Source organism: Balaenoptera ricei, chromosome 6 (genome assembly GCF_028023285.1).
Source record: "Balaenoptera ricei isolate mBalRic1 chromosome 6, mBalRic1.hap2, whole genome shotgun sequence".
Taxonomy (NCBI): domain Eukaryota; kingdom Metazoa; phylum Chordata; class Mammalia; order Artiodactyla; family Balaenopteridae; genus Balaenoptera; species Balaenoptera ricei.
In genome coordinates, this window is record NC_082644.1 from 40,670,660 (window position 1) to 40,696,144 (window position 25,485).

General features: G+C 42.3%; 1 protein-coding gene across 5 annotated transcripts in view; it reads left to right on the forward strand.

The window, feature by feature from the left end:
- Window positions 1-25,485, forward strand: part of FRMD3 (FERM domain containing 3) — a 375,352-nt gene that overhangs the window by 57,662 nt on the left and 292,205 nt on the right. For 2 of the 5 annotated variants that reach the window (XM_059924547.1, XM_059924544.1), the window contains exon 1: window positions 5,097-5,422. The exons of 2 other annotated variants lie outside the window; for them this stretch is intronic. In XM_059924547.1, coding sequence (XP_059780530.1) covers window positions 5,276-5,422 — 147 coding nt within the window. In that variant the 5' untranslated portion in view covers window positions 5,097-5,275. Of the gene's footprint in view, window positions 1-5,096; window positions 5,423-25,485 lie in introns of those variants that run through there. One more of the 5 variants, XM_059924548.1, reaches the window with a different exon arrangement.

Sequence of the window (25,485 nt, forward strand, 5' to 3'; positions counted from 1 at the left end):
AGCTTATCCATTCACCCACTGAAGGATATCTTGGACGTTTCCAATTTTTAGCAATTATCAGTAAAGCTTCTATAAACATTTGTGTGCAGGTTTTTTTGTGGACATAGTTTTTGTCTCATTTGGGTTGATACCTAGGAGCACAATTGCTGGATTGTATGGTAAGCCTACGTTTAGCTTTGCCAGAAACTACCAAATTGTATTCCAAAGTGGCTGTACCATTTTACATTCCCACCAGCAATGAATGGGAGTTCCTGCTGCTCCATATCCTTGTCAGCATTTGGTGTTGTCAGTGTTTTGGATTTTAGCTATCTAATAGGTATGTAGTAGTATCTCAATATAGTTAATGTTGCAATTATCTAATGAAGTATGATGTTGAGAATCTTTTCATATGTCTATTTACCTCCTGTATATCTTCTTTAGTGAAGTGTCTGTTAAGATCTTTTGCCTATTTTTAAATTGGATTATTTGTTATTTTGAGTTTTAAGAGTTGTTGTACATTTTGGATACAAGTCCTTTGTCTGATATGTGTTTTGCAAATATTTTCTTTCAGTTTGTAGTTTATCTTCTCATTCTCTTAACAGTGTCTTTTGCAGAGCAGAAGTTTTTAATTTTAATCAAGTCCAACTTACACGCTTTTGGTGTTGTATCTAAAAGTCATCACCAAACTCAAAGTTAGCTGGATTGTCTCCTACATTATCTTCTAGAAGTTTTATAGTTTTACATTTTACATTTAGCTGTATGACTCATTTTGAGTTAATTTTTATGAGTAGTATCTAGATTATTTTTTTTGCATATGGATATCAGGTTGTTCCAGCACATGAAAAGGATAGTAAAAAAAAAAAAACAACCAACAACTATTATTTTTCCATTGGATTGACTTTGCTTTTATGTCAGAGATCAGTTTACTCTATTTGTGTGGGTCTATTTCTGGGCTCTCTATTCTGTTCTATTAATTTATTTGTCTATTCTTTTACCAGTACCACACTGTCCTGATCACTGTAGCTTTATACTGTTTTAAAGTCAGGTGGTGTCAGTCCTCCATCTTTGTTTATCTTCAGTATTGTGTTGGCTATTTTGGGTTTTGTGCCTTGCCAAATAAACTTTAGCATAAATTTGTCAATATCTACAAAATAACTTTCTGGGATTTGATTTGAATTGCATTGCATAGATCAGGTTGAGAAGAACTGACACCTTAACAATGTTGAGTCTTCCCACTCACAGACATGGAGTATCTCTCCATTTATTTAATTCTTTGATTCCTTTCATCAAAGTTTTTATATAGAATGTGTATATATTTTGTTAGATTTATACCTAAGTATTTCTTTTTCAATCATCAATTTTAATGGCTGTAAAAATGCTTAAAAATCTTTTAAAACCCAATGCACAATATTTACAACTATCAAGCTTTTGGGGCCAGGCCACCTGTTTTCCATTTGTGGCTCATCAAAGTGCTATGACCCACGGGTTGGGAATTTTTCAGTAAGGAGCAGCAGCTACTACCACTGAGCATGAGACATCTCTCCCACTGCTACTTCTTTATTAGGAACTGGACCTTGCCAGTTCTCTGCTGTGGCCAATGTTCTCACTCCTCAGGTGGATCCATTTTTCCTTTACTCAAGTATCTCTGGTTGTCTGTAGGGACAGGTTCAGAGATTTTTGGAGGGGAGTTTTAGTCAGGCTTTTGTTTATCAGACCTAGAAATTTTATCTGTTCTACAGATCAAATAGGACCTTAGTTGGATGTCTAGTGATCAGCAAATTCCTGTGGGTCACATCACTCTGAAGTCATTTGGGTCCCACTGCTCATGACTGTCTCCGTGCCCTCCTGGGCACCGAAGGTTAAGTACCACTATTTGTCCTCTGCTAATCCAGGCTCTGATCATCTCCATTTAAATCAGGAAGGTCCTTTAAACTGCAGAGGTTTTCAAAGCACCCCTGGTCACAGAGAACAACCACTGTGGTACTTTTCAATGATGGCCGTGCTTCCTTCAGCAATGATTCTCCCGAAGCTGTGGTGGAGGCCCCCTCAGGACTCATGGTTACAAGAGAGGTGAACTGGTTACATATGAGCGTCCACTTCAGTATTTCCTTCTCCTTGATTCTTTGGATTTTTCTCCTGTACAAATATTGGGGGATTTCTTCCTTCTCATTTTCATTTAGCTCAGTCCAAAAGTCAGTCAATTTATTTAGATGGTACATTGAAACCAGAGTCACTGAAAAGTGCACTCAAATCAACAACTTTAGGTTTACTTACACACATACTGTTCAAGTTAAATTAGCAAAACCTTGTAATTCTTTCTCTTCCTGGGGTTGACTTTGTAACTGGCTTTCCATGGGTGCCTGGATCTGATTCAAGTATTAAGAGTGAGAGTAGTCAGAGGTGGTGGGCAAGAGGTGGCAAGGAGATTGTCTTCCCTTTCCAGGGTAACTGCCTCAGGTGAGGTCAGAATAGGGTCTTCAAACAATGCAGGAACAGCCTTTTTAGATAAGGGAAGAGGCTTTGCTTCTGCTGTCAAGAGGGACTTGGGGGCTTGAGTTACTAGGAATTAACCAAATCCTCCTTTATGGCCCCATTTCTGTTCCCAGATTCCCAATCTTTCCTGAAGATAATTATCTCACATGAAATCTGGTGAGGCTGATAATTCAATTGACTTCATAATTTGGCAACTTGTAGAAAAAATTTTGAGTTTGCTGTTTAGCCTTGTGGTTCAATTAATAAAAAATTCTTTTAGCTCTGTCATAGAATACAGCTTTTTTAAAAAGTTGTGAGCTGAGAATTTAGGACTCAGTGTGTCACTGCTTTTCTTTAAGTGGCCCAGTTTTAAGCTCACCTCTTGAGTTCATTCTTTGAATTCCTCTTGCTCTTCATGTTATTTCGTGACCATGGCCACTCAGTTTCCCAAAGCCTTCTCTTCAATGGGTACTTCACTCCAGGTGACCGTATGTGGTAATTTCCCCAACTGTTTTTCATGTATTCCAAGGGCTTCCCAAGCCCACATTATACTTGTTGAATCTCAGCCTTCCAAACCAGACCAGGTAGCCAATCTCAGATTCTTCTCATTTCCTCAGAATGCTGTTGCTTGCAATCCCACTTTGGGTGACCTCTGTTCTGTCCTTTTTCCTACTGTCCTGATTTGAATTCCCTGAAATTTGAGATAACAATTTTGGGGTATTGAGCTTGATTCTTTTGGAGCGGAAAGCTTGCTACAGTAAGAAGAGACAAGTATGTAGCCTTAAAAGAAAAGCTTGGGTTGTCTTGCGTGGTGACTTTTCTTTGATCTCTAGGCTATCTTAGATCTGCTCTTTGGGTTGGGAGAGATGATTCAACCCCAGCTGTAGTTTTCTTACTGGAGTGGAACAGTCTCAACACCGCCATCTCATATGTCTATGGAGCTTTATAGAGTACAGACCTGTCCTCCACTGGCCTTGTCTCATCCCAGCTTCTCAGCCACCTGTGACATGAGCAGAACAAACATAGACGTGCTTGCCTTTGAAGCTGAGAAAAGAAATGAAGAGGCTTTCCCAGGATTCTCAGGGTCGGCCAGTAGCTAGGCCAAGAGTGAAATCCACATCTTCCCAGACTCTCCACACTGAACTCCCTGTCAGGTCCTGCCCTAACATGCCTCAGCCCGGGGCAAGAATACACATGGAGGCCCACATACTATTATCTAAATATTCACAAGCAATAATCAAGCTATCAACTGTTAAATAAAATATACTCTATCCTCCTATCTTGACATTTGGAGTTTCCAGAAGCAAATGCTGAGACTGAATTTGGCATATTGGGTATTTATTAGTGATCAACACAGGGAGGAAGCAGGAGCAGGCAGAGGGAGGAAATTGACTGCAGTACAGACCCCAGGCAAGCCTCAGCCAGTCCCACGGGGGTGTCCCAGAGCACTGATGGCCCATCAAAGTGTATCAAGTTTAGGTGAAATGACCGGGCCATCCCTCCCCACCCCAGGTACAGGGCGTACCTTTGGATGAGGAGGCTCTGTGCAGCTGCAGCAAGAGCCGACAATTGGGCAATGAGCCCTTCCTCTAACAAATACTCCTTAATAACGACCTGTTCAGCCCAGGAAAGGCCAGCAGGGTGAGAGAGCCTCCTTCTCTTCCCACTTCTGGATGTCCTGGCCTCCACATCCAAAGTCCACCTGCCTCCACAGCCGCCCTTGGGCCTATGGGCACACGACACAGGGGCTTGAGACACCCTGGGAAAGACAGCGGGGCAGGAGACGCCTATCCCCAACATCCTGGAGGCAGAATCCCAGGGTTCCCAGTACCCAGAGATTGGCCTAAAACCGGACGGGCATACCTCCATTCTTGGACAATGCGGGAGCAGAAGGAAGTCCCTTAAGGGTCCCCCTTAGGGCAGGATAAGGACCCTCTTGCTCGGGTCTAAGGTACTGCTACCAGAGATGGAAGTGAAATGTTGGGAGACAAAAAAGAGAAATTGCTTAAGGAAGGTTCTGAATTTCTTAGAGAAGGAGATTGACTCTCAGTTAATATTAAATAAAATAAAGGCTTACAAAAATCCCCATGAGTACCAGGGATTGTGACTGTTAGCCTTGTTGCCGTTGTAGCGGAGCAAGGGCCTCATGTCACTCTCGGGGTTCGCCCTTGGTCCAGTAATCCTCTCCCGCGGGGGAATCCTCCTTGCGGGTGTAGGTCAGGATCGTCCTCCAGCCCCCGCCCGCCGCCAGGTCCCTGGGGCCAAGCAGAGCAGGGCGCTGTCGGGCGCCTGGGGGAGCCGGGGCAGGGACGTGCGCGACCAGGAGCCAGAGTGATCGCGGCCGGAGAGGGAGGAGGCTGCCGGGCCCAGCCTGACGCAGAGGCGGCGGCGGCGGAGCAGGCCACTGCCGGGGCGCCCCGGCCACCAGCGTTAGCCCTCTCTCCGCCTTCTCCTGACGCGGCTCCTCGCGAGTGGGAGTGAGTACGTCGCGCGCCAGCCGGGGGTCGCGGGCTCGGGGCATCCTCTGCAAGCGAGCCCGGGCGGAGGGAGGCGCAGGAGCGCGCGCGAGGGGCGGAGGCGGGGAAAGGAGCGGGCGAGGCGGAGGCGAGGGAGCGGAGGGAGGGGAGCGAGGAGAGGGAGGGGCCCGCCTGCCGCGCCCCGGCCGCTCGGCGTGTGTGGCCGCAGGCGCCCGTCGCCGCTGCTGTCCCGGGGCTGAGCCGCGCCCGGGTTTTCAGGACGGTGCGTGAGCGAGTGTGTGTGTGTCCGCGCGGGCGAGCGCCGCGCCGGCCCGGAGCCTCTCGCTCGCTTCCACGGGCCGCGGTGCATGTTTGCCTCCTGCCACTGTGTGCCGCGAGGCAGGAGGACCATGAAAATGATCCACTTTCGGAGCTCCAGCATCAAATCGCTCAGCCAGGAGATGAAATGCACCATTCGGCTGCTGGACGACTCGGAGATCTCCTGCCACATCCAGGTGCTGGGGCGAGGGAGTGGACTACACGCCGGGCGCAGGACTGGGGGGCCTCTGCGGGTGGGCGTGCGCCGGCAGGGGCGAGGAACCCAGTCGGGGGCCTGCTAGAAAGCCACATTTCTCTTCCTCCGCCCCCTGAGACTGGGAGCCCTACCCAGGGATGGGGGCACTGTCCCCCGCAGGCACCAGGCGCGCGTTTTGCGTTCCCGGGGCCCCTTCCTCTGGCTTACACGCTGCGCTCAAGTCTCGCTGCGCCTAGGCTGGGGGCGCAGGGCAGCTGCCTCCTGGGGCACTCTAACCCCTCTGTTCCCTACCCCGTCGGGATATATGAGTTCTGAGAGCCGAGAGGGGTACCTGCATGTCGCCCACTTTTTCCTTCCTCCCTTCCTCCACGTGGAGAAGGCATGCACCAGCCTGGGCTCACTCATTTCTTTCTCTGGCGCCCGGGCTCCGAAGGTGCCCTCAGTCCCAGGGACCTGCTCCCTCTCCCTGCCTCCCCTCTACCTGTGGCCTTTACTTCTCAGCGTGGAGCGGCGGCGAAGTTTCCCGGGAGTGAGGAGAGGCCAGGCAGCCCCGGGCTCCAGCCTTAAGGGATGGGGCGCGCTCTGCGCGGACTGGAGCTACCTCGAAAGGAATCGTGTGAAATCTGAGTGTTTCAGAGAAAAGAAAAGGGCTGTGAGGCCGGCAGGGAGGGAACCCTGCAGGACCTGGGTTCCGGGAAAAAGCGCCCTTTGGGATATTGTTGGACATTTGCTCTCGTCCAAGTTGGAGAAGGCCACAGTTGTTTGGGCGAAGGCAGCTTTGCTGGCAACCTCATCCTCGGGTAGTAAGTGCCTTTGGGCTTGCAGTAGATCTAGTGTGAGCTGCAGCGGTGTGTGTGTGTGTGTGTGTGTGTGTGTGTGCTTTCAGTGCATGTATATGTAGGCAGGTATGTGTCCTGTTCCAAGACCCACTTGGGACACACAACCTGGAAAGGTCATGTCAGGGTTCAGCACTATTAGCTTCTGACTTTTAAATCTATTTACTTATTTATCTCTGTGATATCCTCTTCTCACATACCTGAGTCTTGAAGCTTCAGTACGGAGTGAGCTGTTTTAAAAATACTGGGCACCCTACCCCCGTTCTGGTGAGGGATGAATGGGAGCAGCCTCTCCCAGGGGCAAGAATCTGCCTCTGGGCTGTGTTAACCAAGAATGAATGAATGAATGAATGAATGGTCTTCCCCTCCCCCTTTTTTCTTTTCTTGTGGGAGTTTGTGACATAGGGACTGTGACAACTAATTTGTGAGCTGACAACTGGATAAGTTTCAAGGCAGGAATGTGGTGCCCCATGACCTCCCAGGAAAGTAGGCTCCCACTGACTTTTCTGGAGGATCTTGAATTTCATTCTGGGCTAAGCATTGCTGCTAAACTTAATAATAAAAGGATTAGCAGGATAGGCAGTTTTTCTGCTGCCACAGGGTTGCACAGAAACATTTGGCATGTACTGTCTTGTGATTCAGAGAGAGTAGTTTGTGCATTTTGCTTTAAGTCCTAAAGTGGGTATACAAGAACTTTAACCCATATTGAATATGTAGATAATGAGGGGACCAGTGGCAGAGAGCGGGGCTGTTGAGTTCTCTTGGGCTCTCTCAGCCCTCTCTGCCCTGTCCTTTCCCACTTGGAGTTGACACCACTGTTTTTTTTCCCTTTGGGGGAGGAAGTCTTCCTTAGAATAGATAAATAGTCCCCAAAGGACATGTATGCATTGCCTGGTGTTCTGGGAAACAATAAATTGTAGCCAGTCTAATAGCAATTTGGAATGTTAGAGTTTGTATGGCCCAACTGATGCCAAAGAGATTAAAATGCTATGTTCCAAAATGTTGATTTTGGCATTGCTTAAGAAAATCAAGTGTTTTATTTGGAGGCACATCTGCCCCCAAATGGTGATTATCATTTAACCAATGAAAATGAATTAAAAGATTTTATTTTGATAATTTTGGAACTTATACCTTCCTAGAATATTTCAACCTGGGAATTGATGTTACACTTCTGAGCATAAGGTCACAAAAAAATTTCCATTTGTTTAGGGTGAGGACAAAATGATTTTTTTTTAAAAAGAAGCTTTTGGAGTCACCAGTACATGCCCTGGGGAATCCACCTGTCTTTCCTTTCTTGCTTGCCTTTTTCCTCCATTTTAGGGAATCACAAAGTTAAAAGACAGTGTAGATTGTTACACAGATCTTCCCTCTATAACCCACACAAAATGTGAGTTATGTATTTTTTTTTTTTGCAAAACAATAGCTTTTAAATATTCTTTTCCAAACTATATAATTTGGGTGGTTATTGACCAAAAAAACCCTTTCAAACAAACAATGTAATGGCTCAGTGTCAGCAGCCTGATAGCCAGTTACAGTAGGAGATGCCAAGAGTCACTTGCTGTGGCTCTTCATAGGATCTAGGATGCTGTCCCATTATGTCATTTGCATGTGAACGTTTAGGTAGAGTGGAAGAGGAATTCCAACCAGATAGGGAGCAAAAGGAGAGTCTAGGGCACCAGACAGAGGCCTGGGGAGGGGAAGGAGTTGCTAAATATTCCCTATTGGGCTTTTCCAACTGAGCCAACCCTTGAAGTCTGGAGACTGTGGAAGGACATGGCTTAGCTCTCATCTCTTTCATTCAGTCTTGCTGTTTCAAGTAGAACGGAGTCCTAGCCATCTTCCCCATTCCATCCACGTTTTCAGACGCTGGCAGTGTATTCACAGCTCCTTCTAATGAGCTTGCCATTTTTAATACTGATTTTTATTGAGTAAAATATAGACTTTTTACATTATTTCTTTGTTAGCAAATCCTGGTAAACATGGTTGCTATTATTGGAATTACCTGGAAATTTGTATTTGTATTTGAATAGAAATCCTGGCACTGTGCCTAGTACACAGTAGGCACTTAGTAATTATTTATAGATGTAGATTGAATAATTTCTGTCTGGGCTGTTAAATTCATGAGGTTAGGAACTTTTGTTGTGGTGGTTGTTCAAGGAGTCCTCAGTACCTAGAGCAGAACCTGGCATATAGTTGTGTTCAGTAAACACTTGTTGAATGAATGAATGCTACCGGCCCAGTATTTAATGTAGCTCATTACCTGTCAGCATGAGGGTAGCATGACAGCACTGGACTGGGAATCAGGAGATACATGATTTAGTTATGTTACCAACCAGTCGTGTGACACTGAGTGAGTCATTTGACATTTGGAATCAATGTTTCTTGTTTTGTAAAATAAGGGAGTTGGGTTAGAATGGATGGCTCCAGTTTAAAAAGTCTGTAGTTTAACTATTACCTAGACCAATTACCTTTGAGTAAAACATTGCTGTTGACAGAGTGGTTGTATACACATTATCTCATGTGATTTTCATTCCTATCCTGTTATCTCCGTTTTATTGATATTATTGTGTTCTTGAGTGTTATCTTAATTTTATAGGTGTAGAAAATGAGGTTCAGAGATGTTAGGCAACTTGAGTCACCTGGCAAGTAAGTAGATTAGAAGCCATGTCATTTGACTCAGAATCCAGAGCCCTTTCTTCTCTGCAGCTGCCTCCTGAGACTTGAGAATTAGGATGCTTTAGGCTGCAAATAAGACAGTAGCCAAGTTGAAGTGGCTTAAATAATAAGGAGGCTTATTATCTTACCTAATGAGAAGTCCAGAGGTAGGGTAGCTTCAGAGTTGTTCAGCAGCTCTGCGTGGACCTAGGTACTTTCCATCTTTCCACTCTGCCACCTCAACACGTCACCTTTGTCATTTATAGTCCTGGTTATAAGGTGGCTGTAGTAGTTCTGAATGTCAGTCAAGTACTAACACATCCACCGTATAAGAGGTGGTGTTTCTTCCTGCATTTCTTTTTATCATGGGGGAACACCATTCCTGGAGGCCCCCATCAGTCTTCCCTTCAGATCCTATTGGCCAGGATTAGATCCTATACCCAGGACTTAGCTGCAAAAGAGTCTAGAAACGTGTACATTTGGTATCTGCACCCTTCACTCCCTATAACGGGAGGTGGACTTTGACATCACGGAAGCAATGGAGAGGTGTGTGTACGTGTGCATGTGCCTGTGTGTGTGTAGTAGGGGGCTGGGGAACTGCTGTTGGCTAAGCAAGCAGTAGTGTCTTTCAGAATAGGTCAAACTGAGTTACAATTATTGTTACAATAAAACTGTCAGGAAAGTTTAATAAGATGTTAAGTAAGCCCAGGCTTATTTTAGGCAATCTTTGTATGATCAAATTCCACAACAAGAAAAATTATCGGATAGTCCTTTGTAGTTGGTGTTGTTAAATCAGTTCAGTCCTTACTGAGCAGGTGGGTTCTGGGTAGCTACAAGCCATCTTGTATAGAGCAGGCACCTCTGCTCTTGTTGAAGTGGCAGTATGGCAAAGTGGTTGAGAGCTTATGTTCCCGAGTGCTACTTGCCTGGGTTTGAACCCTGGCTCTACCATTAACTAGCCAGGTGATTTGGGCAAGTCACTTTGCCTCTTTAGGTCTCAGTTTCCTCATCTGTAAAATGGGGATAATAATGGCACAACCTCATGGGCTTGTTGTTAACAATTAAATGTGGGATATATGCTGAGCGCTTAGTACCTAGTCCATTGTAAGAGCTGAAAAAATATTGATGGTTGTCTTACTATTATGTGAAGGTATATTGGATTTAATCCTAAGTAGTGGGAAGGCTTTGGCTTGGAATCTGATGTCTTTAAGACCAAACTCCATTACTTTTTTTTTTTTAATTAATTAATTTATTTATTTATGGCTGTGTTGGGTCTTCGCTTCTGTGTGAGGGCTCTCCCTAGCTGCGGCGAGCGGGGGCCACTCTTCATCGCGGTGCACGGGCCTCCCACTGTCGCGGCCTCTCTTGTTGCGGAGCACAGGCTCCAGACGCGCAGGCCCAGCAACTGTGGCTCACGGGCTCAGTCGCTCCGCGGCATGCGGGATCCTCCCAGACCAGGGCCCGAACCCGTGTCCCCCGCACCGGCAGGCAGACTCCCAACCACTGCGCCACCAGGGAAGCCCTCCATTACTTTTTGATTGTGCAAGACCTTAAGCGAGTCACTGGGCCTCCTGTTTTTTAATCTGTGAAATGGGCATAATAATTCCTCAATTGCCAGTCTCCATTGGGTTGTTGAGGTGATGTCTATAAAAGCATGTTGCAAATGTTAAAACATCACCCAAATGTAGAATACTATTCTAATTAATTCAGTTGAAAAAAAAAAGAGAGAGTAGTTTACTGCATCCTGATTTTCTTATCTTCTGGAACAGGAATTGGATGGTCACATGCAAACATACATATGTGCTAAATGTCAGGCCCCATGATGATCCTGCTGGTGAAATTCAAGCTAGGTGCAGCTGACAGCCACACCTTTTCTGCTAGTAAGGACAATCCAACACTTTTCTCTATCAAACTCATTGAGAATGCCATTCAGAGTGCAGTGAAGATCAGACACAAAAGGAATAGGAGAGACAGTTTGTTAAATACTGTGGTCTAGCTCTGACGCGTTTAGGCCTAGATTACATGGGCCAGCTCTTTGTATTAAGTATATTCTGACAAAAAAAGTAATGTTATTTCAATGGCCTGCTAAGATCTTATCTCTTGATGTCCTCAAAGCAAAGGCAAAGTGTATTGACTGTGGGGAGAATGCAGTACTGTTAGCGCCACATCATTTGGACAGTATATCAGCTGGGTGCTTTCAACTAACAAATTCTAATTCAAACTGGCTTTAGCACTAAGGATGTTTACTGGATCACATATCCAGAAGTGCTGATTTAAGTAAGGACCTAATTCAAGGACTATCCTGCCTTTTTGTGAGGCTTTATCCTCAGACTGATAGTGAAATGGTTATAGCAGTTCCAGTTCTCACATTTTCATTGGACACCCTCCAGAAGAAGAGCAAAACCACTTCCCACTCAGCATTCCAAGCAAAAGTCCTGCAATCATTCTGATCAGACCTCCTGGGTCGCATGCCCACCCTGAACACAGTGAGTGTAATCAATAGAAGGGAACGTGCTGATTAGCTTAAGGCGACCAGAACCTGACCCTGGGACTCAGAGTGGAATCAGCTTCCTTCCTGGTGGTGGTCTGCATGGGGGAGAGGTCAATGCCTAGAAATCAGGGCTCTCCTCCGAAGGGGGGCGGGGGAGGGCTGCTAGGAAGTTAACCATACTAGATTCTTTGTCTGTCTGGGTCAGTGATTCTCAAAGTGTGTTCTGGGGACCCCCGGGAATCCCTGAGATCCTTGCAGGGGGTCTATGAGGTTCAAACTATTTTCAAAATAATAATAAGATGTTGTTTGCCTCTTCTGGGTGAAAGAGTTTTATCAAGGTATAATTTACATACCATAAAATTCACCCATTTAAAGTGTACAATTTTAAGATCTTCACAGAGTTGTGCAACCATTACCACAAGCACTTTTGGAACATTTTCATCATCCCCAAAAGAAACCCTATGCTCTTTAGTAGTCACACTCCCTAAACCTCCTAGCCCTAGGTAACCACTAATCTAACTTCTGTCTCTAGAGATTTGTCTATTGTGGCCATTTGATAAAAATGAAATCATACAATGATCTTTTGTGTCTGGCTTCTTTCAGTTAGCATAATGTTTGCAAGGTTCATCCATGTTGTAGCATGTATCAGTATTTCTTCACTTTTAATTGCTGAATAATATTCTATTGTATGGATAGATCACAGTTTATCAATTTATCCGTTGATGAAAATTTGGGTTGTTTCCACTTTTTGGCTATTATGAAGAACGTTGCAGTGCATATTCCTGTAAAATTCGCCATTTCTTTTCGGTATACACCTGGGAGTGAAATTACTGTGTCATATGTTTAGTAACTCTGTTTAATCTTTTGAATTGAACAGTTTGCCAAACTGTTCTCCCAAGCAGCTGCACCATTTTACATTTCCACCAGCAGTGTATAAGGGTTTCAATTTCTCCACAGTCTCGCCAACACTTGTTATTATCTATTTGATTATAGCTATCTTAGTGGATGTGAAGTGATATCTTATTGTGGTTTTGATTTGCATTTCCTTGTTGCTAATGATGTTGAGCATCATTTCATGTGCTAATTGGCCATTTGTATATCTTCTTTGGAGAACTGTCCGTTTGGATCCTTTGCCCATTTAAAAGTTGAATTGTCTCTTTATTATTGAGTTCTAATAATTCTTTATATATTCTGGATACAGACCCCTTATTTAATAAATGATTTAAAGGTTTTTTTTCCCCCATTCTTAGGGTTGTCTTTTTACTCCGATGGTGTCAACATTTTAAAAATTTTGATGAAGTCCAATTTATCTATTTTTTCTTTTGTTGTTTCTGATTTTTGTGTCATAGCTAACTAACTATTGCCTAAACCAAGGTCATGAGATTTATACCTGTGTTTCCTTCGAACAGTTTTATAGTTTTAGCTCTTACATTTAGGTCTTTGAATCATTATTTTATTGATATGTGATCATATACCATAAAATTTCACCATTTTAAACTGTAAAATTCAGTAGATTTAGTATATTCACAAAGTTGTACAACGATCACCACTAATTCCAGAACATTTTCATCATCCCCCAAATAAAACTGTACCCACTAATTGTCCCCATCTGGGACTTCCCTGGTGGTCCAGTGGCTAAGACTGTGCACTCCCAATGCAGGGGCCCCAGGTTCCATCCCTGGTCAGGGAACTAGATCCCACATGCGCAACTAAGAGTTCGCATGCCGCAACTAAAAAAAAAAAAAGATCCCACATGCCGCAACTAAAGATCCTGCATGCTGCTACTGAAGATCCTGCATTTTGCAATGAAGATCCCGCCTGCTGCAACTAAGACCCAGCACAGCCAAATAAATAAATAAATATTTTAAAAAAATAGTCCCCATCTGATCCATTTTGAATTAATTTTTGTATATGGTGTGAGGTAGGGGTTGAACTTGGTTTTTTGCATGTGGATATCCAGTTGTCCCAGCACCATTTGTTGAAAAAACTATTTTTGTATTTGTCACCCTTGTTGAGATGTTGATTTGCCTTTTCCACTCTCATTCTCTCATAAGTATACAGCAGAGTTTTCCAGAGGCTGCATGATATGTGATATTGCAACACATTGACTATGGAAGCAGATGTGAGAATCCAGCTGTCTTCTGTTAAGCCAGACAGTAAAGATATTTACAAAAATGTAAAAAGCACTACTTTTCTCACTAAATTGGTCTTTATTTTGTAAGATAAAGTTATTTTTCATAAAAGTATGCTATTTATGTTAATGTGCAATGGGTTTATTATTTTTTTTAAATGAATCAGTGACTGAATATTTTAAAAATTATCAGCAAATATTGAGATATACAACCCAAATAAACAAAAGTTCTATAGATCATCAATAGTGTAAGGGAGTTTTCAGGCCAAAAAGCTCACTAATTGCTAGTTTTGGTGACTATCAATTTACTGAACTTCCTGAAAAATTTTTTAAAAACCCTAAGTAAAACAAAATAGAACTCCCATGCATCTTGGGCCTCCAAGATTGCAAGTTACAAGTACTTGAAATGATGTCAACTAAATAAAAAACCCAGTTGTACATGGAAAATGTGTATATGTATATTTGGAATTCTTAGTATTAACGATATACCTGTGTGTGTGCATGTGTGCATGCATGTGTGTGCGTATGTGTGTGTGTGTGCATTGCAATATTAAGAGTAGAAGGTCAAGGGCACACTCTGCTGTCCTAAGCATTTCCCAATTGCACTTGCTCTCCAGCTGAATCTCAATTTTTTTCAACTCGAATAATTAGATAAAGCCTTGTCTTACTTTGAGACCCCTCTTTTGATTATGGAAAATGTACAGCAACAGTGCATTAACATGTAAACTGCTTGAATCAGGCCCATCAGTCACTGAATTCTTAAGTTGTTACTTCTTTTTCTGAGTAGGCATTTTGGGAACTCTTAAAAACGTGGGATAGGGAGGGTGGGAGGGAGACGCAAGACGGAGGAGATATGGGGATATATGTATATGTATAGCTGATTCACTTTGTTATAAAGCAGAAACTAACACACCATTGTAAAGCAATTATACTGCAATAAAGATGTTAAAAAGCAAAACATGGCAGGAAGAGAAATATCGGAATTTGTCCCACGGAGAATCTAGTATCTTCTGTTCTGTTGTTAAAATGCACATTCTGATTCAGAAGGTCCTGAGGACTGCCCTGAAATTCTGCATTTCTAATAGGCTTCCAGATAATGCTGCTGCTGCTGTTCTGTGAACCACACTTGGAATAGCAAGGCGTTAGTGAAATTTATCTGTTTCATAATAACATTCTTAATTTCCTTGAGTGTGGGGCTTTTTGGCCTTTGTCTCCCTTGATAACACCTCACCTGGCACATTTCCCTCAGTAGAGGTTCAGTGAATGAGTGAGTGAATGAATAAAGAAATCCATCCAGGTGTATCTATCACTGATAGACTGAAGTGCTGATTAGATATTGATGCTGCGGATGAAACGATTTCTTTTGACTCCCCGCCCCAGCCAAATCAAGAGATTGTTTTCCAAACAGGATTTCCTGTGATGGCCAATCTGATGAAGGGTTGGACATCCGTGAGAGCGCATGGGGGCCCAGGATTAATGAGAGAGTTCTTGTCCCTCTGGGCCACACTTCCCACTCTTGCTTTCCTGTATCCTGGACCCTGGTGGCATTGTGGAGGAACTCTGGCAACTTCTTGGCAGAAACAAATCATTGTGTATAAGCCAGCAGTGCCTGGAAATTCCCAGAGGCTTAGGGGACCCAGCTGTTCTCACTTTCAGAAGTGACCTCGGGGGACAGTGACCCCAGAGGACAGTGAAAAATACATTTGAGGTGTAACATAAGCTCTGGAGCTGTTTGTCTGGTGACTTTCCCTGAAGGTGCATGAGGGAAGTGAGAGGATCACTTTGGAAAAACATGAAGTTAATTCCAAAGGGAAAGAACATTTGTATAGATCAAGCAATTGTGTTTTTCAAAAGTGAATTAGTAAAGTTTTTTGAAATAACATCAATCTTATTCAGTAAACATTTAAAAAATATCTTCTACATGCCAAGCACAGAGCTGGGAACTAGAGATAAAAAGAAAATAAAATCAGACATCAAGAGGCTGATAGTCATTTGGAGGCAGAGAAACACGATCATGATTCAAGGACAAAATGACAGATATATGTGGGTGGAGGACCAAGAGGAGGCATCTGTGTCAGACTGAGACATCAATCAGTACCTCTGGTGTAGATGAATCTTGATTAATAATTAAAGGACAAGTGGAAGTCAATTCTTTGACGGAGGGAAAAAGGCATTCCAAACACAGTGAGCCCTTGCTTGGTGTAAAGCCATGGCCATGAAACAGCATGAGTGGACATAGAAATGAAGGAAGAGAGAATCTGGGATTAGTCCCAGGTGGTTGGTTTCAGTGACAGGGGTCATGGTGATACCAATCCAGTACTGGCCACAAATTTTGGGGACCCACTGGAAAATGAAAATATGGGGCTCCCTGTTAAAAATTATTAAGAATTTCAAGATCACAAGAACAGACCATTAAACCAAGTGTGGGATCCTTCTCAGCATGGATCCCACACCCATGAAACTGACCCTGAGAAGACAGAATAAAGGAGAAGCAGGTTAGGGGAGAAGATGATGAGCCTGGGCATGTTGACTTCGTGGTGCCTGTAGGGAATCTGAGTGGAGAATTACTGGTAGCCAGTTGGAAATAAGGAATGAAAGTGAGCAGAGAGGTCTGGCATGGAGACACAGATAGGAGAGTCCTTAGTATTCATGCAAGTGGTGGTAGAAACCATGTGGTATGAATGAAACTATTATGATGGGTCTTCCTTTTTTGTCTTTCTGCTTGGGGAATCCTTGTAGATCAAACCAATGGAGTTTGAGCTCTGGAATTCTTTCCAAGAGCACTTAATCATTTTCCCTTAGTCTGGAAATTCCCACCTGAACGAGAGCTTCTCCATTTTCTTCTGCAAGAAAAAAAGGCAGCCAACTCAGAGTTCTCAGTGGAAAGGCACTTTCCTTCTCTTAATTCTCATTTTCTAGCTTGGAATAACCGATGAAAAAAAGTCCTCTCCCAGCTATAAGGCTCTGAGTTACAAACCATAGGATTTTCACTCTAGGGAAGTTACCCTTTGAAACAGTGTCATGAACATTAAATAGATAATACATTTTAAAATCCTATCAACGTGGTGTAAAATTGATGTCAACATGTCATATGAGGAGCAACTTTGCAAGTTATGCTGCAATAATTTATCTTTTTAAAATATTTACTTACATCTCAGATATCCCCAATGGCAAATTTTGTTTTCTATTTAGTTTCCAGGAGATTATTGTGAATGTTGATTAAAATAAATTCAAGTTCTGTAAAATCCTTCAAAGAAATAATTTAATATTAGTAACATAATGACCTGGATCTTAGATGTACAACAGAGCTTTGTCTGAATATATCTATTATTATGCTAAGGTTTTTTTTTTTTTTTAATGAAAGCTTCTTTATTCATTTATTTATTTTTAGCTGTGTTGGGTCTTCGTTTCTGTGCAAGGGCTTTCTCTCGTTGCGGCGAGCGGGGGCCACTCTTCATCGCGGTGCGCGGGCCTCTCACTGTCGCGGCCTCTCTTGTTGCGGAGCACATGCTCCAGACGCGCAGGCTCAGTAATTGTGGCTCACGGGCCCAGCTGCTCTGCGGCATGTGGGATCTTCCCAGGCCAGGGCTCGAACCCGTGTCCCCTGCATTGGCAGGCAGACTCTCAACCACTGCGCCACCAGGGAAGCCCCTATGCTAAGGTTTGAAATATGATTATTCTGTAGCAGGGGAAGCAATTAGCATATTAACAGATTACAGTTTGGTTTATTACCTCTCATCTGAGAAGCATGATTTGTTGCTTTAAGGCACTAGGCCTTGATGGTGAATGTTAGTCTGGAAAGGATTGACTGAATCAGGGTCTTCATGTGCAAACTGTGAAAATTCAAGTGCAATATCATTTACTAATGAATTGGTAATAAAATTAAGCCATCTTAAAATAAATCAGTAACTAATTAGCTTTATTAATAGAAGAGAGGACAAAAGCCTACTCAGTAAGTTGGCTAATAATTCTTCCTTGATGTTACTAACCGATGTTATTTTTTGGGCTGGTCTATACGCATATGACTGCCCATTGTTCTGAAAATAATGCTAGTCTCTGTGATCTTCATCCATATGTAGGTGTCATCTACAATGTTATGATGGTGGGAATTTATTGGTTCTTTGTTTAGCAGCATCCTTTCTTTCTGCTCATATGCCTCTTGATATCCTTGAGTAGTATGCTCATAAAGTGTATTAGCTAGTTGATTAAATTGAGATCCAGAGGTGTGATTTGCCTGAAGTTGCCTATTTAGCAAAATTAGGGTGGGGTATGGTGTCTTGGGTTATCGATTTGCTCCTACTAAATACTAAATACTACCCTTCTTTTGTTTTTGAATCTTTCTTGGCAGTCTAAATGATGTAATTCTTTTCCACTGACAACTGTTAATAGCACAAGGAAAAAACCTCACACTGACCACATTTCTGGGTAAAGAAAGCATGTTGATGTCTTAGAACTGTCATCTAAGGACACAATTTTAGTTCTTCTCTACTTTCTTTAGTCAATATATGGCTCAATGTACTTCCAAATGAAAATTGACATCAATTGATCAGGTAATTATGAATTGGCATCTAACATTGCTAGATAATTGAAAGATACCTTCCCTTTCCCTTTACATGTTTGGCATGGTACCAAGCAATACGTTTGCTTGTATTTTGAAATTTCAAAGTAACTTTCAAAAAATTACAAAGGAAAAAAAGAGGAAGGATGATGTCATAGAATTGTCTATCTATCCTCTGTGGTAATTTACCTTGTAGTTTTGAGATTGACTCAGGAAGTCAAATTCTTAGCAATCCCAGGCCATGGTATTTAGAAGACTGCTAGAAAAATATGAAAGTAAAGTTTTTTGGTTAGGCACTGGTTACATCCTGGTCAGGCTCTCTTTGTTTTGAAGGCTTAGGTAGAAGAGTAATAAAATCTCTGGAGTCAAGGGTGGAAAAAACACTTCATACCACCTGGAGCCTTGTCAAGGGTAACTTCACCTCTTGTGTTCCCAAACCTCAAGGGAGATGTATTTCTGCTGAAGGATCATGGCGGTGGGGGGCAGGGCACCTTGAATGACACATTTTGTCTCCACATTTGGAGACATAGTTTCTCCACCAGGTGTAGATGGCACCTTCTTGGTTCAGTGCTGATTAAAAGAAAACAAGGAGGAAAAGTTGTACAGTAATTCAAGGGCAGCCGTGAAGTCTGAGTTTGCAGCGCCAGCAGCAGTGTGGTAATTTGAGAATAGCAAATTAGAAGAACAAAGCAGATTTTAATCATATGCCACAGACAGGAAGGTGGTTTAGGTTTATCTCCAAATTGTCCCTCCATTAAAGAAAGGGAGGTTTTTAATGCTCTAATCCAGTATTTATTGTTAAAGGTTTCTTTGTTTCTTTCCCCCAGCCTTTCTTTACTACACTCACTGGGTGGGAAATGCCAGTCTTTTTTCCCATCCATGTACTCAGCAGTTGTTAAATATGAAACATTTTCTTGATGTTATTGGAAATGGAGGGGGGGCACAGATTTTGAGATTTGAGATTCAAGATCTTTACCTTTAGGAGATTTTTGTCTGAAGGCACAATTGTCCCCTCCCATCCTTTCCATCCACCCATCCACCGATCCATCCATTCATCTGTCAACCCAGCCACCCGCTCCTCCACTCATCCATCCAACAGACATTTGCTGAGCATCTCTCTTAAGGACCAGTCTGGGTACCAGAGATAAAAAGATAAGTAAGAATATGGTCCTTTCCAGTCTGGTAGAAAACACAGACACATAGATTCAAGGTGATACTATTACATTTGAAGAACACTAAGGTGTTATTGGAGCACGTAGAGAAACCGAGGTATCAACTGGGGGAAGGTGTAACCCTCCTTTAATCTCTAATCACTCTCTTCCAAAGCCACTACTCCTCCAAAGGATATTCTTTGAAATGGTTCACTGATATTTTCTTACTCCCATTTAAATGTGAATAAGAGCATCTTTAAGAACTTTGCTCTTTGTCTTGCAAATATCTCAGCAAAAATTGTACCTTGCTATAAAATGTGATTTCAAGAGAAGTCACACACCCCATTCCCTGCTTTCTACGTGCTTTTCACCCTCAAAGTGTCTCCTATATAGAAATTCTTGAGCAGCCACTGGGGATCCTAATCCAGCCTGGGAAGGACAGCGAAGAGTTTTTTTTGGAGGAGATGATGTCTTAGCATCCAAGACTTAGATGAGTTTTAAAGAAAAAGTAGGCATTGTTTGGCCACTAAATCGGGGGACTGTGTTGAGAAGGGGTACAGTTAGGAAAAGAAGGGCCTCTGGCAGAAGGCTGTGCATAGGCAAAAACATGGTGTTTGTGAGGAACTAAGAAATGCATTGATTTTATATGTTAACAGAGAGGTCCATCACTTGCAGTGGGGAGTTGGCAATTATCTGCTCAGACTATGCAGACAGTGCAGTGGGCAGCTGGAGTCTAGAAAACAGTATTGGCTACTGTTTACTAGGGAATAATCAGGACAACCCCACTGAGGCATGGTTTGTGTGGTTCAATGACAATCGCCATTGTTTTGCAGGGTCAGCTTGGCTACACTTCCAGAGTGAAAGGTAAGACGTGTCACGTGTTTTATCTCAGGCACCGCCCTGAGGAACGCTGGAGTTTTCAAGTTCTTAGTTGAGGTTTTAGACTTTTATGTGCTGTTGGGGTGGCGATGGTTCCATGACCTGTGACCTTCAGTGAGCCCAGTGATGAAGCGAGTCTTCCTTAATGACAGATCAGGAAATTGACAGACTTTTCCAAAGCAACTCATCCCTTTAACCTGTTAGGGTGGTCCTCAGTCCAACCAGAGAGGGCCTGATGGAAGTAGTTTGGGGGTTTCTGGAAATAAGTGTTGAACAGAAGTGAGAGGAATCGAAAAAGGCCTCCTTCTGCACTTTAGATCAGCACTGCCCAGTAGAACCTTTGTGATGATGAAACTGTTCTTTATCTGTGCTGTCCAATTTGGTAGCTACTGGCCTCACGTGGCGATTGAGCACGTAAAATGTGACTGGTGTCACTGAGGGACTGAATTGTCAGTGTTATTTAATTTAGTTCATTAAAATCTAAATTTAAATAGTTACATATGCTAGAGGCTGTCATACTGAACAGTGCAGTGTTAGCCTCTTAATGGTGGTTAACTCTTGAAGGAGAGTCAGGGTGTGGAGTAGCACCAGAAAACTTTCCTGCTTTCCTCTGCATACTGCTGTACCATTTGCACTTTTGGTAAGCATTTGTTACTTCTGCATTTTTAAAAACTGTGTGACATTCTGAAAAAGGCAAAACTTTGGTGACAGTAAAAAGATGAGTGGTTGCTTGGGGTGGGAGAAAGAGGGATGAATAGACAGAGAGCATGGAGTATTTTTAGAGCAGTGAAACTATTCTATATGATGCTATAATGGTGGATACATGTTACTGTAAATTTGTCCAAACCCACGGAATGTATAAAATCAAGAGTGAACCCTAATGTAAACTCTGGACTTTGGATTATAATGATGTATCAATGTAGGTTCATCAATTGTAGGACATGTACCATTCTGGTGGGGGATGCTGATATTGGGGGAGGCTCTGCATATGTGGGGATGGGGGGTATATGGGAAATCTCTGTACCTTCTGCTGAATTTTGCTGTGAACCTAAAACTGCTCTAAAAATAAAGTCTATTTAAAAAGAAAAAAAATAAGACATTTTGGAGAAGAAATATGTGCCTTTATTCTCAGAGAGGACTTAGAAAGTTGGAAAAGATTTTAGATTTTTAGTCTAATGCCTGCATCTTTCTCGGGGAGCATCTAAGTCCTGAGAAGAGAAGGGACTCACTTAACCTGGTGAGTGACAGAGGACTAGGACCCAGGCATCCAGATTTCCATTTTCATAGTTCTTTCAATTTCATGGTAAGGCATTGTTTATGTGAGTTTGGTTAATGTTGCTATGGTTTTCCTGTGTACCTAGAAATAAGTGACATGCCATGATTTAAGTTCAAATTCAACTGTTCATTGCTGGTATATAGGAAAGAGATTGATTTTTTTTAATATTAACCTTGTATCCTACAACCTTGCTATAATGACTTATTAGTGCAGGAGTTTTTTTGTTGATTCTTTCAGATTTTCTACATAGACAATCATGCCATCTGTGAATAAAGGCAGTTTTATTACTTCCTTCCCAATCTGTGTACCTTTTATTCTTTTTCTTGCCTTGTTGCATTAGCGAGGACGTCTAGTATGATGTTGAAAAGGAGTGGTGAGAGGGGCATCCTTGCCTTGTACCTGATCTTAGTGGGGAAAGCTTTGAGTTTCTCAACATTGAGGATGATATGAACTGAAGGTTTTTTGTGGATTTTTTTTTTAATCAGGTTGAGAAATCTCCCCTCTATTCCTAGTTTACTGAGAGTTTTTATGATGAATGGGTCCTGAATTGTCAAATGCTTTTTCTGCATTTATTGATATGATCACGTGATTTTTCTTTTTTAAAAAATATTTATTTATTTATTTTATTTTTGGCTGCATCGTGTCTTAGTTGCAGCATGCAGGAAGTTCGTTGTGGCATGTGGGATCCTCCGCTGTGGCACACCGGCTTCTCTCTAGTTGTGGCGTGCGGGCTCCAGAGCATGTGGACTCTGTAGCTGCGGCATGTGGGCTCTCTAGTTGTGGCCCACATACTCAGTAGCTGTGGTGTGCGGGCTTAGTTGCCCCATGGCATGTGGGATCTTAGTTCCCCAACCAGGGATCGAACCTGCATCCCCTGCATTGGAAGGCGGATTCTTAACCACTGGACCACCAGGGAAGTCCCTTGATTTTTCTTTTTCAGTTTGTTGTTTTGATGGATTACATTTGATTTTTTTTTGTTAAATTTTTTTTAACATCTTTATTGGAGTATAATTGCTTTACAATGGTGTGTTAGTTTCTGCTTTATAGCAAAGTGAATCAGTTATATGTATACATATGTTCCCATATCTCTTCCCTCTTGCGTCTCCCTCCCTCCCACCCTCCCTATCCCACCCCTCTAGGTGGTCACAAAGCACAGAGCTGATCTCCCTGTGCTATGCGACTGCTTCCCACTAGCTATCTATTTTAAGTTTTGTAGTGTATATATGTCCATGCCACTCTCTCACTTTGTCACAGCTTACCCTTCCCCCTCCCCATATCCTCAAGTCCATTCTTTAGTAGGTCTGTGTCTTTATTCCCGTCTTGCCCCTAGGTTCTTCATGACCTTTTTTTCCTTAGATTCCATATATATGTGTTAGCATATGGTATTTGTTTTTCTCTTTCTGACTTACTTCACTCTGTATGACAGACTCTAGGTCCATCCACCTCACTACAAATAACTCATTTTGTTTCTTTTTATGGCTGAGTAATATTCCATTGTATATATGTGCCACATCTTCTTTATCCATTCATCTGTTGATGGACACTTAGGTTGCTTCCATGTCCTGGCTATTGTAAGTAGAGATGCAAGGAACATTTTTGTACATGACGCTTTTTGAATTATGGTTTTCTCAGGGTACATGCCCAGTAGTGGGATTGCTGGGTTGTATGGTAGTTCTATTTTTAGTTTTTTAAGGAGTCTCCATACTGTTCTCCACAGTGGCTGTATCAATTTACATTCCCACCAACAGTGCAAGAGGATTCCCTTTTCCCCACACCCTCTCCAGCATTTATTGTTTGTAGATTTTTTGATGATGGCCATTCTGACCGGTGTGAGATGTTATCTCATTGTAGTTTTGATTTGCATTTCTCTAATGATTAATGATGTTGAGCATTCTTTCATGTGTTTATTGGCAATCTGTATATCTTCTTTGGAGAAATGTCTATTTAGGTCTTCTGCCCATTTTTGGATTGGGTTGTTTGTTTTTTTGATATTGAGCTGCATGAGCTGCTTGTAAATTTTGGAGATTAATCCTTTGTCAGTTGCTTCATTTGCAAATATTTTCTCCCATTCTGAGGGTTGTCTTTTCATCTTGTTTATGTTTTCCTTTGCTGTGCAAAAGCTTTTAAGTTTCATTAGGTCCCATTTGTTTATTTGTGTTTTTATTTCCATTTCTCTAGGCGGTGGGTCAAAAAGAATCTTGTTGTGATTTATGTCATAGAGTGTTCTGGCTATGTTTTCCTCTAAGAGTTTGATAGTGTCTGGTCTTACACTTAGGTCTTTAATCCATTTTGAGTTTATTTTTGTGTATGGTGTTAGGGAGTGTTCTAATTTCATACTTTTACATGTACCTGTCCAGTTTTCCCAGCACCACTTATTGAAGAGGCTGTCTTTTCTCCACTGTATATTCTTGCCTCCTTTATCAAAGATAAGGTGACCATATGTGTGTGGGTTTATCTCTGGGCTTTCTATCCTGTTCCATTGATCTATATTTCTGTTTTTGTGCCAGTACCATACTGTCTTGATTACTGTAGCTTTGTAGTATAGTCTGAAGTCAGGGAGTCTGATTCCTCCAGCTCCGTTTTTCTTTCTCAAGATAGCTTTGGCTATCTGGGGTCTTTTGTGTTTCCATACAAATTGTGAAATTTTTTGTTCTAGTTCTGTGAAAAATGCCAGCGGTAGTTTGATAGGGATTGCATTGAATGTGTAGATTGCTTTGGGTAGTAGAGTCATTTTCACAATGTTGATTCTTCCAATCCAAGAACATGGTATATCTCTCCATCTATTTGTATCATCTTTAATTTCTTTCATCAGTGTCTTATAATTTTTTGCATACAGCTCTTTTGTCTCCTTAGGTAGGTTTATTCCTAGATATCTTATTCTTTTTGTTGCAGTGGTAAATGGGAGTGTTTTCTTAATTTCACTTTCAGATTTTTCATCATTAGTGTATAGGGATGCTAGAGATTTCTGTGCATTAATTTTGTATCCTGCTACGTTACCAAATTCATAAATTAGCTCTAGTAGTTTTCTGGTAGCATCTTTAGGATTCTCTATGTATAGCATCAGGTCATCTGCTAACAGTGACAGTTTTACTTCTTCTTTTCCGATTTGGATTCCTTTTATTTCTTTTTCTTCTCTGATTGCTGTGGCTAAAACTTCCAAAACTATGTTGAATAATAGTGGTGAGAGTGGGCAACCTTGTCGTGTTCTTGATCTTAGTGGAAATGGTTTCAGTTTTTCACCATTGAGGACGATGTTGGCTGTGGGTTTGTCATATATGGCCTTTATTATGTTGAGGAAAGTTTCCTCTATGCCTACTTTCTGGAGGGTTTTTTATCATAAATGGGTGTTGGATTTTGTCGAAAGCTTTCTCTGCATCGATTGAAATGATCATATGGTTTTTCTCCTTCAATTTGTTAATATGGTGTATCACATTGATTGATTTGCATATATTGAAGAATCCTTGCATTCCTGGGATAAACCCCACTTGATCATGGTGTATGATCCTTTTAATGTGCTGTTGGATTCTGTTTGCTAGTATTTTGTTGAGGATTTTTGCATCTATATTCATCAGTGATATTGGCCTGTAGTTTTCTTTCTTTGTGACATCTTTGTCTGGTTTTGGTATCAGGGTAATGGTGGGCTCGTAGAATGAATTTGGGAGTGTTCCTCCCTCTGCTATATTTTGGAACAGTGTGAGAAGGATAGGTGTTAGCTCTTCTCTAAATGTTTGATAGAATTCGCCTGTGAAGCCATCTGGTCCTGGGCTTTTGTTTGCTGGAAGATTTTTTTTTTTTTTTTTTGGCTGAGTTGGTTCTCTGTTGCTGCATGCAGGGTTTCTCTAGTTGCTTCGAGTGGGGGCTACTCTTCGTTGTGGTGCACGGGCTTCTCATTGCGGTGGCTTCTCTTGTTGCAGAGCATGGGCTCTAGGCATGCAGGCTTCAGTAGTTGAGACTCGCAGGCTCTAGACTGCCAGCTTAGTAGTTGTGGCACATGGGCTTAGTTGCTCCGCAGCATGTGCGATCTTCCCAGACCAGGGATTGAACCTGTGTCCCCTGCATTGACAGG